Source organism: Eptatretus burgeri, chromosome 4, assembly GCF_056783735.1.
Source record: "Eptatretus burgeri isolate ZD-2024b chromosome 4, Ebu_testis_v1, whole genome shotgun sequence".
Lineage (NCBI taxonomy): Eukaryota > Metazoa > Chordata > Myxini > Myxiniformes > Myxinidae > Eptatretus > Eptatretus burgeri.
In genome coordinates, this window is record NC_140964.1 from 22380395 (window position 1) to 22392230 (window position 11836).

At 43.5% G+C, this 11836-nt stretch overlaps 1 protein-coding gene across 5 annotated transcripts in view; it reads right to left on the bottom strand.

The window, feature by feature from the left end:
* Nucleotides 1-893: 893 nt before the first annotated feature.
* Nucleotides 894-11836, bottom strand: part of PIGN (phosphatidylinositol glycan anchor biosynthesis class N) — a 138475-nt gene continuing 127532 nt past the window's right edge. For 4 of the 5 annotated variants that reach the window (XM_085877149.1, XM_085877151.1, XM_085877152.1 and 1 more), the window contains 10 exons: nt 10312-10420; nt 7348-7450; nt 6379-6472; nt 4590-4673; nt 4375-4430; nt 4218-4293; nt 4043-4116; nt 3891-3933; nt 1862-1914; nt 894-1659 (listed from right to left, as the gene is read on the bottom strand). In XM_085877149.1, coding sequence (XP_085733275.1) covers nt 1539-1659; nt 1862-1914; nt 3891-3933; nt 4043-4116; nt 4218-4293; nt 4375-4430; nt 4590-4673; nt 6379-6472; nt 7348-7450; nt 10312-10420 — 813 coding nt within the window. In that variant the 3' untranslated portion in view covers nt 894-1538. Of the gene's footprint in view, nt 1660-1850; nt 1915-3890; nt 3934-4042; nt 4117-4217; nt 4294-4374; nt 4431-4589; nt 4674-6378; nt 6473-7347; nt 7451-10311; nt 10421-11836 lie in introns of all 5 variants that reach the window. The other variant, XM_085877150.1, reaches the window with a different exon arrangement.

Genomic DNA, 11836 nt, shown 5'->3' on the forward strand with positions numbered 1-11836 from the left:
GGGGAACAGAGTAATGAAGGTGAGCAGAGTCTGGATTTTAGGAGTTTCACCAGAAGGGGATTCCTGGTGAATTACATGTGTCCTGCAGAAATCGGGGAGGAGCAGAGCATGGAAAGGGAAAAAGATGCAAGACCAGAAAAGAGGCTGCAGAAGACAGAGACCAGAACCTGTCTGTGATGTGAAAGAGATAGGCCCAGACTCTGCTTCATCACGGGAGATACCAATTCTTTTGAAGGCCTTGGTTTTCATGGCGTCAAGCTGAGCAAGGTGAGAATCAGGAGCATGGCCCAGAAGGGTGAGCAACATTCAATCAAGCTTAAGATTAAGGCATTTTAAAGTAAATGAAGGTTCAGAAGTGCCAAGGAAAGACTGCACGATGGAGGATGCCCAGTCGGCGATTGGCTTTGGAGGCCAACTTAGAAATGTGGTTTGCCCAAGAAGGATCATGGCTGATAGTGACACCCAAATGCTTGAGTGACTGAACTTCAAGAAAATTGTGATGGGAGGGTTCACCAGACGATCTTTTCCAAGAGACAGAGTGAAAGTGTGATTTGTTCAAATTGAACGACATACTGTAATCCAGACCAGCCTGGGGAGAGTGGTGAAGCTGGAGGTAGGGGTGAGGGGGTGAGGGGAAAGCTGGGAGGGGGCGGGTGGGCATGAAAGCTCAGAGGGGGGATATGGGAGGGGGCATATGAGGGTGAAGATGGAACGGGCGAGGCGATGGGGGCTTTCAGGACCAATCAACGTTATTTTGGCTTCATCCAATGGTTATAAATTAAAAATTAAATGGAAAAAATATTTTCTTGCACTGTTTCTGGTGGGAATGGCCAATAGGCTACTTGCAGGAGAGTGTTACTTCCTGCATAATAAAATGGGTGCATTCAAGGACAGAGAAAGATGGTCTTTTTAATAAATGTTTACAAGAAGTAGGAAGAATGATTAAAAATCCGACCGATCACAAGGTACAGCTTCCATTGCTCACAAATGCAACAAGCGACCATAAAGTGGTTTAGCAGCAAATTAATGGAAAGGTTTGGGTTTGTTTTCATTAATTGATTAATTAAGCCTCAATGAACAGCAGCATCCTCTCAAGGCATCCACACAAAACGCCTCCTGGTTCTATGAACAACTGTTAAAAAATCAAATTGCTTTTAGGAAATCAAGGCTTTGAACATTTTCAAAACAAAAAAAGCACCTAAATTGCACTTTGCATGTCCTTGTTTATCCCCCCCCCTTACTAATTAGTTGGCAGGTAAAGTGGCTGGAAACCGTACAAGCGAGTGAAAACGGAGATTTCAAAAAACCTGAAAGTCATTAAATGACTTTACATATGAACAAAGGAGGAGAACAATTCAAATAATTTCATTTCCAACTGAAACCACTCAGAAACAACTTGTATTGGTGTGTGTGAGTGTGTGTGTGTGTGTGTGTGTGTGTGTGTGTATTTTCAACGCAAGCACACTTCGGCAAAAATTTAAATCTGGCATTTGGCAGAAATCCAGCACGTTCGTGGAAACTAGTCCATCCGACCTTCCTTATAGATGCTTGTCGTGCCAACGGGGCAAAGGAAAAACTGTCTTTGTAAAAACATGAGCAACAGCTCTCAGCAGCAGTAGAAAGATGGTTGTAGACATGATGATGACAAAATGGCTGATGCTGTCATGGGAAGTGGAGGGAGCAATGAATGGAGATCGACCAGAGTTAAACATGATTCGTAAAGCAACAGGTACTGAACCATACGCATCGTCTTTATATTTTCTTTGGAGTAGTTCATTAAATAAATGGAAGGAGTATAAAGGACGAGCATCGGCCCGTTATGTGTTGGGACAGGTGAACGCGTCAGAGACCACAGATATACCTGACGCCGATATCAAGCCAGCTTCCATGGTCTTGAACCATGAAGAAGAAATGCTGTCAAGACATGGAAAAAAAAGTCACTTTCCTGGTTTGAGGGGAAAGGCTCACGTACAACCGAAACTCAAACCACAATGCAATACAAGGAAATTGCACCAATATTTTTTAAAGCGACATTCTACCAGATTAATTAACTGAGTTAAAGCTCCACATTCAGCAAAAAAAAAAAAAAAAAAAAAACAACAACCCCAAAACAAAACAAAGCAAAGCAAGTCGTGAAACCATAAGGGCTTGTTGTACATTCTTCGTAATTGAATTGGTGTGCAAAATTAATAATAGCGTGATAGTTTAATGTCGCAGGATTTAAAACAACGACCGGCAATCTAAATCGTAACTCGGGCGTGTTCACGAAGCCGGATAAATTTTATTGAAAGGGTGCATTACATGTGTTTGCGCAGAAGTGTGCCCAATTTTGTCAAATCTACATATTAGGTAGGCTTTTCCTTTCCTCCACTGCACAAGTCCCATGGGTATACAGACATAGATGGCTCTATACATGACAAAGGCATTTATTTCTCTTCGGCAAAAACAGACTCGTTTTACTTTGAGCCTAAATCATGAACAAACCCTCCAGAAGCCCAATCGGTCGTTGTTTTGCGCACTCACCAACATCACGCTCATGTGCGTCCCAAACGACCACTCCAAAGGAGCGGTGTGCAGCGTTCGAGTGGGTTTGAGAAGTTCTTTTTACCCCACGTGCGAACAGAAATGTGGGGTTAAGCAATTGGTTCACTTTGCCTACCTGTCTGTCTGTCTGTCTGTCTGTCTGTCTGTCTGTCTGTCTGTCTGTATGTTTACAGATGTCAGTTCATGATAGAGGAAATTTCATTGTTATATTTTGAACACAGATCGGAAAACGAACGTGCAGGTCAGCAGGACTTTGGCTCTGAATTTGTTCCGATTGCACATGCGCAGAGAGGAGTGAGATCATTATTATTATTATTATTATTATTATTATTATTATTATTTATTTTACACCGTCTGCCTGTCTCACATTCAAACAAAAATGGAAAATCATTCCACACAGGTAACTTACCGTTTTTAAAACACGTCATAAAGAACACAAAGCATCATGTTGGCTAAACGGTTAAGGTGGCTGGCTTAAGATCTTAGGGTCCTGAGTTGGAGCCCCCTGTCGTTCCGTTGAAATAACACCAGGTGGGTTGACTCAGCCCATCATCCTCCCGAGGTCGGTGACATGAGTACCAGCTTATTGGGGTGACAAGCCGTTTGAGTATCCTGCGTCGGAGTGGCGACCCGTCCAGGACTGCACTCCTAAGCCGAATGAAACTGCCTCTGCAGCACTCTACACGTCCCGGCATGAAAGGAATTTTAAAATCATTATGTTATTTCAATTGAATTGAATTATATACTTGACCCGCTGCAGAACGCAGGTTGCTTTTTTGACACTTTCAAAACCCTTCCGTTTAGCAGTACTTGGACAAAATATTACGGCATTTTACATCATCACGACGAATCGAATTTGCTGCTCGCAGACCGCGCCCGTGTCCTCGTTTCTGAAGACCGCGTGGGGTAGTGTGTTCTATGAACTCGCTCGTTTAAATACGAGGAAGTCTTCATGACAAATACAGGAGAAAAGCGACAAAAGAGGGCAGCAGGTTCACAGACCAGACAGAGGGTCAAGATAGAACAGGGAAACAACGCAACTTGTGCAGACACATTGCAGATCAGTCGTTGTGCGACTGGAAAAGAGTTATGGATACATCACAGAGAAGTAATTGAGTGGCAGAGGGGTCGGGCTCGTGAGCAAGACTACAATCGATAGGGAGTGGCTATCTGGGAGAAAGCACGAGGTGACGATGGGCAGCAGTCATGAAAGGCTGGAATGAGGAGCTTTAACGCCACCTCAACACAGCACGGTAGAACAGAAGATCAGGCATGCAAGTGAAATAGAAGAAATATTTTACAAAGCAAGAATGTGGTGCGATGCTAACGCATTCAGCTATACTTACGATGGCCATGAAGTCCGTAAGCAGCAGAACGATGAGGAACAGGCTGCGGAGAAACCACTGACCGTTTGAGAAAAACTTAAACGCGTTTATCAACGGGCTGTGATTATTAAGAGACTAAGTCACAAAGTATCACAAAAGTATTGACATCCAACCTTTTGCATGACAGGAGAGTCAACGTCCGAATGGCTTCAAATGCACACATGACAAGGACAAAAGGAATTAGTATCTGCAACGAGAAGAAGAAACAAACAAACAAAAAAAAATCTCAATCAGTTGAAAACTAGGGTTTTCATTCGACTCAAGCTCTTCAATCTGGTGCTGACCAACCTTCCACATCATCAACGCTCCCATCACGAAAGGGCTGAACACGGTCACGAAGCAGTACACGGAACTGGGATCGAAGCTGCGCCAACATTGATAAGAATGAGAAAAAAGGTACACTCAATATCAACGTGAAGGTGACCCTTGTGCTTTACGGTCCTACCTATTGATTGAAGCAATGTTTCCCGTGCCAAAGAAAGCCGTCACGATGAAATACACCTTCCGGTGAAAATGGCGGTGAAGGAATCGATCGAGAATTGGATGAAGAAGCTAGTCCGTGCCAAGACATTGCAGTCCATTTAACCATTTAACCCCCACCCCCCTCGGTAATTTTGATATGGTACGTAATTGCATTTGATGCAGTGTGCCCAAGGATACAAAGATGTAAGCTCTCCTGACATCATCCGGCGAGAGGTTTCTTTCCAGAGTCGCTGAATTTCGATGAAAATCCACTGCAAGAACCTGCAAGATTAGTAAACACAACAGATCCATCGCTTCGAGCAAACAACTGTGTCAGCTCTTTAACAAACACACGCCTCTGCTCGTGACCTTTCTGGTCTTGAACGCCCTTTGAAGTCAAGCTATTGGTCCTTTATTGACTCAGTTTCTAAGGCTGCAATTGTTGGGCCACACGACTTCTTCGGCCTTAATGAGAATGTCCTTCCTGCCAGCAACACCTGAAGAACCCTTGGTGCTTTTAAAGTCACTCGTTAAAGAGTCGGACAGATCTGTAGTTAATGAGGTTTTAAGATGCATTTGGCAGGTGATAAAGCCACTCAGCTGCTTATACGGAAAAGTCAATAGCATAGAAGACGAAAAGTGAAACATAACTGAAAAACAATATATAATCCAGTTGCATCAATAGCCTGATTAAGCACGGAATTAATGTAATCAAATTCTTCTTCGTCCGGATGCAGCACAAGGCTGCGGGATGGCATCGTTGGCTGAGGGTGCTGATGTGTCGCTGATGCATTCCCCTCTGCTGGTTAGGACGGCAAATTTTGAATTTGGCCATGGTGCCGGCGATAGCTCGCATACTCTTTGCGAGGGTCAAGGTGGGATATTTAAAATCCACCACCGAAAGCTGGCAGACGGGACGCCCGGTTATGGTCTATCTGAGGGACGGCACACTGATTGGTGAATCACCGTGCCCGTGAAACACCGGGATGAGAGCTTATAGCTGGGTCGGGATTCGAACCCAGGCTAGAGCGCTTCAACGTGAGTGTGAGTACCTTTAGGCCATCCCATCAGGCCAAATACAAACATAATTTGCGAAATGTTAACCGGGTTACCATGGACAATTACGGCGGTGAGAGAGTGGAACATGGGGATAGAAACAAAACAAAAATGTCTTTGGTTTCTTGGACAGCCTGATTGTTCAACTTTACACTCCTTAGGTAATCCTGAGAATGAACTCTCCACCATTGCAAGCTTTGTCACTCGGAAAAAAAGTTACGTCTTGTGCAGACACGAGTGAGTGAGATCGCACATATGCAGAGAGGAGTGCGAAAACATCTTTACTCGGTCTGCCTGTCTGGCAGTGAAACAAAATTAAAAATCATTCCAAAACAGGAAACTTAATGTTTTTAAGGACGTCATAAAGGACACAAACAACAGGCACGAATAAGTAATGTAACGTATTAGATAGGGTGGTGAACTCGGAAGTAATTGATTTATACGCCTTTAAAACTTTCCTTCAATTGAATTATATACTTCGACACTGGAGAACACAAATCGCCTTTAAATATGTACTTCCATGAACCTCCAGCTTTGCAGTGCTTGGACACGTTCTATAGGGTGGTGAATAAGGGTGGTTGGTGCACAAGACCGATTCGATAGCACGAAACTAACAGATTTTTTTTTGTTTTTTAAAACGATCTTTAAAATCATTATCATATTCAAATCGAAGTACTTGTATAAACTTTAACACTGCGCGGGGTATCGTGTTCTATGAACTCGAGTTCAAACGGCAACGGATGAAGAAATCGTGCAGCAAAAACTTTGATATTGCAAGGAAAACTTGAAAGATCGTTCCGGCCAATGGTCTCATCAATATGGTGGAAAAATTACAAATGTAAAAGTAAAAATGTTCTGCTGTGAAAATCATTCCAATTTTGTGAGGGATTTTTTGAATTTCTGTTCGGCATCATGCATCATGCTACCATACCTGTTCGCTGGGCATCGGTCGCTGCACTTGACTTTCCATGAAGATCCAGGCAAGCAACACGCAAGTGAACACAAGCAAAAACAAGGCCTCGTGTCTGTGAGAAGCTTAAGAGAAGTAAATGACACAATGTGTTGAGATATTATTTCCACGGAAGAAAAGAACACGTTGACTAATTGGGTGAAATTGTGTTCACAATCCAAAGCAGGTGTGACATAAATAAGACAGGAACGATTAAAGATAAGCTTGGTGTTGGCTTAACGGTTTGGGTGGTGGGCTTGGGATCCTAGGATCCTGAGTTCAAAACCCCCTCAGCCGTTGAATTAATACCAGGTGGGGTTGATTCTGCCCGTCATCCTTCCGAGGTCGGCAAAATGAGTGCCAGCTTGCTGGTATAGTGTGTCGGAGTGGCGACCCGTCCAAGATTGTGCCAAATAGCCAAGGGGACTGCTTAGACAGCACCAATGCTCTGCACAGAGTATGGTCCCAATGGATGGATGGATTCTGATGTAGTATACTCTGTTACAGAGCATCACTGATGCCGATGCGGTCTCTTGGCAAGGTTTATATTTGGTGGTTTGCCATTGCCTTCCCAGCAGTAGATAGGGTAGGAGTTTGAATTTGACCAGGGTGCCGAAGAAAGCTCGCCTACTCATCAAGGAGGACAGTGTGGGATCTTTAACATGCACCAACAAATGCTGGCAGATATGGGACGCCCAGTTTAACGTCCATCCGAGGAACGGCACACACATTGATTAATCGCCCTGCCTGTGAAAAACCGTGTCGATCGGATGACAGCTTGGGTTCAAAACCAGGCTGGGATTGAAACCCAGGCTAGACAGCTTCAAGGCGAGTGTGCATACATCTCGACCATCTTATCAGCACACCAGTTGCCATATTGAATATTTTAACAAGGAAAAGAAAAAAAAAATCCATCATCCTTCCACACCAATAACTATATTGGAAAGATACGAAGTTGTGAGGAGCAGGTACGCTGAAGTTAGGGAAAGGCAGATACTGAAGAGGCGTTGGCAGAGCAGCGTGGGGCTGAGCAGTGGAAGCAACAGTGAGAAACCTGGAAGAAAAAAAAAAAATAATGGTGAAGGTAAAGCATGTGAAAATGTTTCCAACAAGCATGCGTAAAACAGTGGGAATAATTACCAGGTGAGGTTTGACTTACAGCCATTGCGACTCACAAACACCGCAGACATCGATTTCACCTTTACCTAACCTGTTATATTGACTTGTCGAGATAGAGATATAATATTGTACGCGCTGCAGATTCAAACCCACTTAACAGAACAAATTCCCTTGAGAAACGGCTTTGACACATCCTTATTAAAAGGAAAGATGAATAGTTAACGAGCTTAAAAATGTATCGTCAACAGAAATCACGACGCATTAATTGCCATCTTGAACAAAATTGAATCGATACAATTGCTAAACCCGGCACTTAAAACTAACAAATAGTTGAATGCAGACGTCACAAACAGAGTGGCTTCCAGGCCAAGCGATTGGCCAGAGTGACAGTGACATGCACACGTGATCTTTGAACGAAAATATAAAATAGTACTTTGTCGTCACTGCGAGTGACCCTCGGTGTTCAATGCTTTGGTCGCAAGAAGATGAATTTCTGCGCATCTCCATGAGAATCGTATAAAACAAATGAATCTTTATCAAGAACCTTCCAACCTCGATTGCAAAGTTTAAGATCACAAACCAATAGTATGTAGTAAGTTACACCATTTCATCTTGAAGATCAGTGTTTGATCACACAATAAAAACAAAAGCTAAGGATTAATGGAGCGTTGTTTTTTTTGTTTTGTTTTTTAATTCTTTAACAACGGAAGTGTGTGTGTGTGTGTGTGTGTGTGTGTGTGTGTGTGTGTGTGTGTGTGTGTGTGTGTGTGTGTGTGTGTGTGTGTGTGTGTGTGTGTCCACATATGTGGGTTTCACAATGTGGAATGGAGTCCTCCCAAGGTGGGCTTAAAGTATCCACCTCCATTTCATTAAGGGGTCACAATTCACGGACCATGCTGAAGCTTTTTTTGTATCTGCGGGTTTCAGAAGGTGGAAAGAATCCCTCCCAGGTCTCGACGTATCCACCGTCGTGTGCGTGTGCGTGTATGTGTGTGTGTGTGTGTGTGTGTGTGTGTGTGTGTGTGTGTGTGTGTGTGTGTGTGTGTGTGTGTGTGTGTGTGTGTGTGTGTGTGTGTGTCGTTGATTGGTATCTACATTTGGGGTTTCAGAATGTGGAACGGAGTCCTCCAAGGGTGGGCTCAAAGTATCCACCTTCATTTTGGTAAGGGAGGCACGATTCATGGACCAAGCTGTGAAGTTTTCTGTTTTCAAAGTTTTGTGCCGAGGGCTCTCTTCAGGATCGTTACTGATCCCAGGAAGGTTCCCAACTGTAGTTCGTTCGTAGTGATATTCCCAGGGATGGTTTTTAATATCTCTGTGAGATTCTTCTTCATCATTTCCGTGAGGTTCTTAATCATCACTGGAACAACTTTTCCATTCTTCAGCTTCCAGGATCTTTTCACTTCATGCTTGAGGTCTTGGTATTTGGTCATTGTCTTGATTTTTTGCATCATTTAGTCCAAAATCACTGATATTAACACATCAATCAGCAATGCCTTCTCTTTTTTTTTTTGTACCGAAGTATGATATCTGGTCGCATGCTTTGTTTTTTGATTTTCATGCCCGATGGGATCATTAGGTCATACGTGAGCGGTACTTCCATGTTTTCAGTGATTGATTTTGGTTCATTTTCCCACAAATTTTTTGGAACTGGAATATCAATGTTTTTGCAGATGTGCCAGCAGATTGCTTTACAAACTCTGTTGTGTCGTTGTGTGTACAGCTGTTCTGACACTGTTTTTTTCTTTTTTTCGTGTTCAGTCATTAAGCGCCACATATCATTGTCTTTGCTAACCCACCTCCACCTCTTACCTGTCTTTTTTTTTTCCTCCTCTCCCCCACCCTTTTCTCACTCTGTCCCCTCCTTGCTCCCCCCTCCTCATAAAATGCACACTCTCCTGCCACACCTCTGTCGCTAACCTGTGTGTGTGTGTGTGTGTGTGTGTGTGTGTGTGTGTGTGTGTGTGTGTGTATGTGTGTGTGTACATGTGTCTTCCACCTCTCTCTCTCTCTCTCTCTCTCTCTCTCTCTCTCTCTCTCTCTCTCTCTCTCTCTCTCTCTCTCTCTCTCTCTCTCTCTCTCTCTCTCACACGCACCCTCCCTCCTGCAGTGAATAGCAATGTTTGGTGAGGTGTCGCTCTCCCCACCTCCCCCCTAACTCCCCTTTCCTCATCCTCTCTGCCTCCCCTTCTCCCTCTTACTCTACACCTACCTCCTTTCTCTCTCTCTCTCTCCCCCTCCCTCCACTTTATTGACCCGTCGGCGAAGCGATCGGTTGGGTGCATGGATGATCTGGGTATATGGGCCATAATAACAGTGGGCCATACTAGTACCGTGTTCAGTTTACGATGTTATTTTTATTCAGAACGAACACATGAGGCAAGACTATGCGCTGTACCAGAGTGCTTCTAGTTGCTGCTGTTGTTGATGTTATTGTTGTTCTTTTTGAAACCTCTTGCAAGCTATTAAAAAATAACTTCAAGAAGTTTTAAAGAAATTTTTCAAAAGACAACTTGTGGGAACTCAAGTAATAACTAATATAAGGAAAGGAGTGTATATTTCTGGAACAACAATCTCGATTGATTAAGGCTTAAGGAAAAGATATAATTGCAGCATGGTATGAAAAACGAGCCTCAAATAAAAAAAATGTGCCCACCTCTCCTGCGTACGCGTACATGGTGCGGCGCATTAATCACAAAAAAGTTAACATGCTCAAAATGAAATAACACAAACAGAAACAAAATTAATGAAAATAGTTTTTCCGCAGGACGAGAGCAGAAGAATGACAATTCTCACCAAGAAGAGTCCAGCTCAGGAGCTGGTTCAGCAAGGGCAGACCTTCTCGCCTCTCAAGGCTAAGGTGTGTGTTGTACACAATGCATGCAGAAACCGCAACCAGGCACATCTGTGTGAAACAGACATGCACAGTATAATATGGATGGTCAGAAGAAAATATTTAAAAATAATCTATGTGCAAGACATTGAACCAAAATATAAATGAAATGAAAAATATGAATAAAATGAAGAAGCAAAAAAAAATAAATAAATAAAAAATGCCCAGTATTGGAAATAATTATGGAGATGCCAACAAATAAATAAAAAAAATGTACGGAGGCAAAAGGAATGCGACTTTAAGGTAGAAGACTGAACCGTACCAGTCAAATGTTGATAGTTACCTGTGCCACCGAATGTGGACGAACGTTTTGTTTTCACCCCTTTCTGTTTGCCTGTGAGCAGGATATCTCAAAAGGTTATGGGACAGATTTGGGCGAAAATTTGGTGTGTGACAAGGACAAATCGATTCGATTTTGGTCAAAATCCAGATCCGGATACGAGAATTTTTTTGAAGTCATTCTTCACCATTTGGAGGTTGGTGGCAGGATTTGCACTCCGGCCACTGTAAAACCCTTCACTCCGCAAAACACAAGAAAAACGCAAAAAAATATTGAAAACCCACTCGGTGGGAATACCCACTCGCAGGGCAGCTCACCGGATGATGGGATTGGGGCAAAGCCGTCGGGACCCAGAATCTTTGATGATAAGAGATAAACCACGGGGTAATCTTCCTGGGTAAGATTGCGCCAGTGTATGTCGGAGTGGTGCTGAGGTGTCATCCACCAGATGGTGGTCTCCTTGGGTTAATCTGAAGCAGGCCCTTCGGGTATGTGCCTGGAATGTCCTATCCCTAAGAGAGGATGATCAACTGTCTCTGTTATCATCTGAGCTCAAGCATTTGAACATTGGTATAACAGCACTCTCTGAGGTTTGGAGACCTGAAAGTGGCGAGATCATGGTGGGTGGTTAAACCTATACTATTGATCTGGTCACGCTGATGGTTACCATGCACAAGGAGTTGCTGTTGCTGTGTCCAACAAGCTGACTCCAATGATAATTGAGGTAACATCAGTCAACAAGCATATGAGATGAAGGATTCATCACTCCTTGGGTGTCATTTCTCTTATCTCTGTATATGCTCCGACTGAGGCGAGTGATCTCACCGTGAAGCTCTATGAAATTCTATACCAAGCTCGAATCTGTGGTTAATCAGTGCCCCAGGCGAGATACTCTTCTGGTATTGGGGGATTTCAATGCATCGACTGGAACTGATAGGCATGGTTATGAGACATGTGTTGGTCCCCATGGGTCTGGAACTGTGAACCTGAATAGCACTAAGTTCCTTGACTTTGCAAGAAGTCATAGACTTAGGGTGGCCGGTTCATGGTTTCAGCGCCCACAAGCTCATCGCTGGACTTGGTATTCCAACGCTGGTGGTGTGGCAAAGGAGATGGATCATGTGCTCGTTGAAGGTCACTGGAGGATG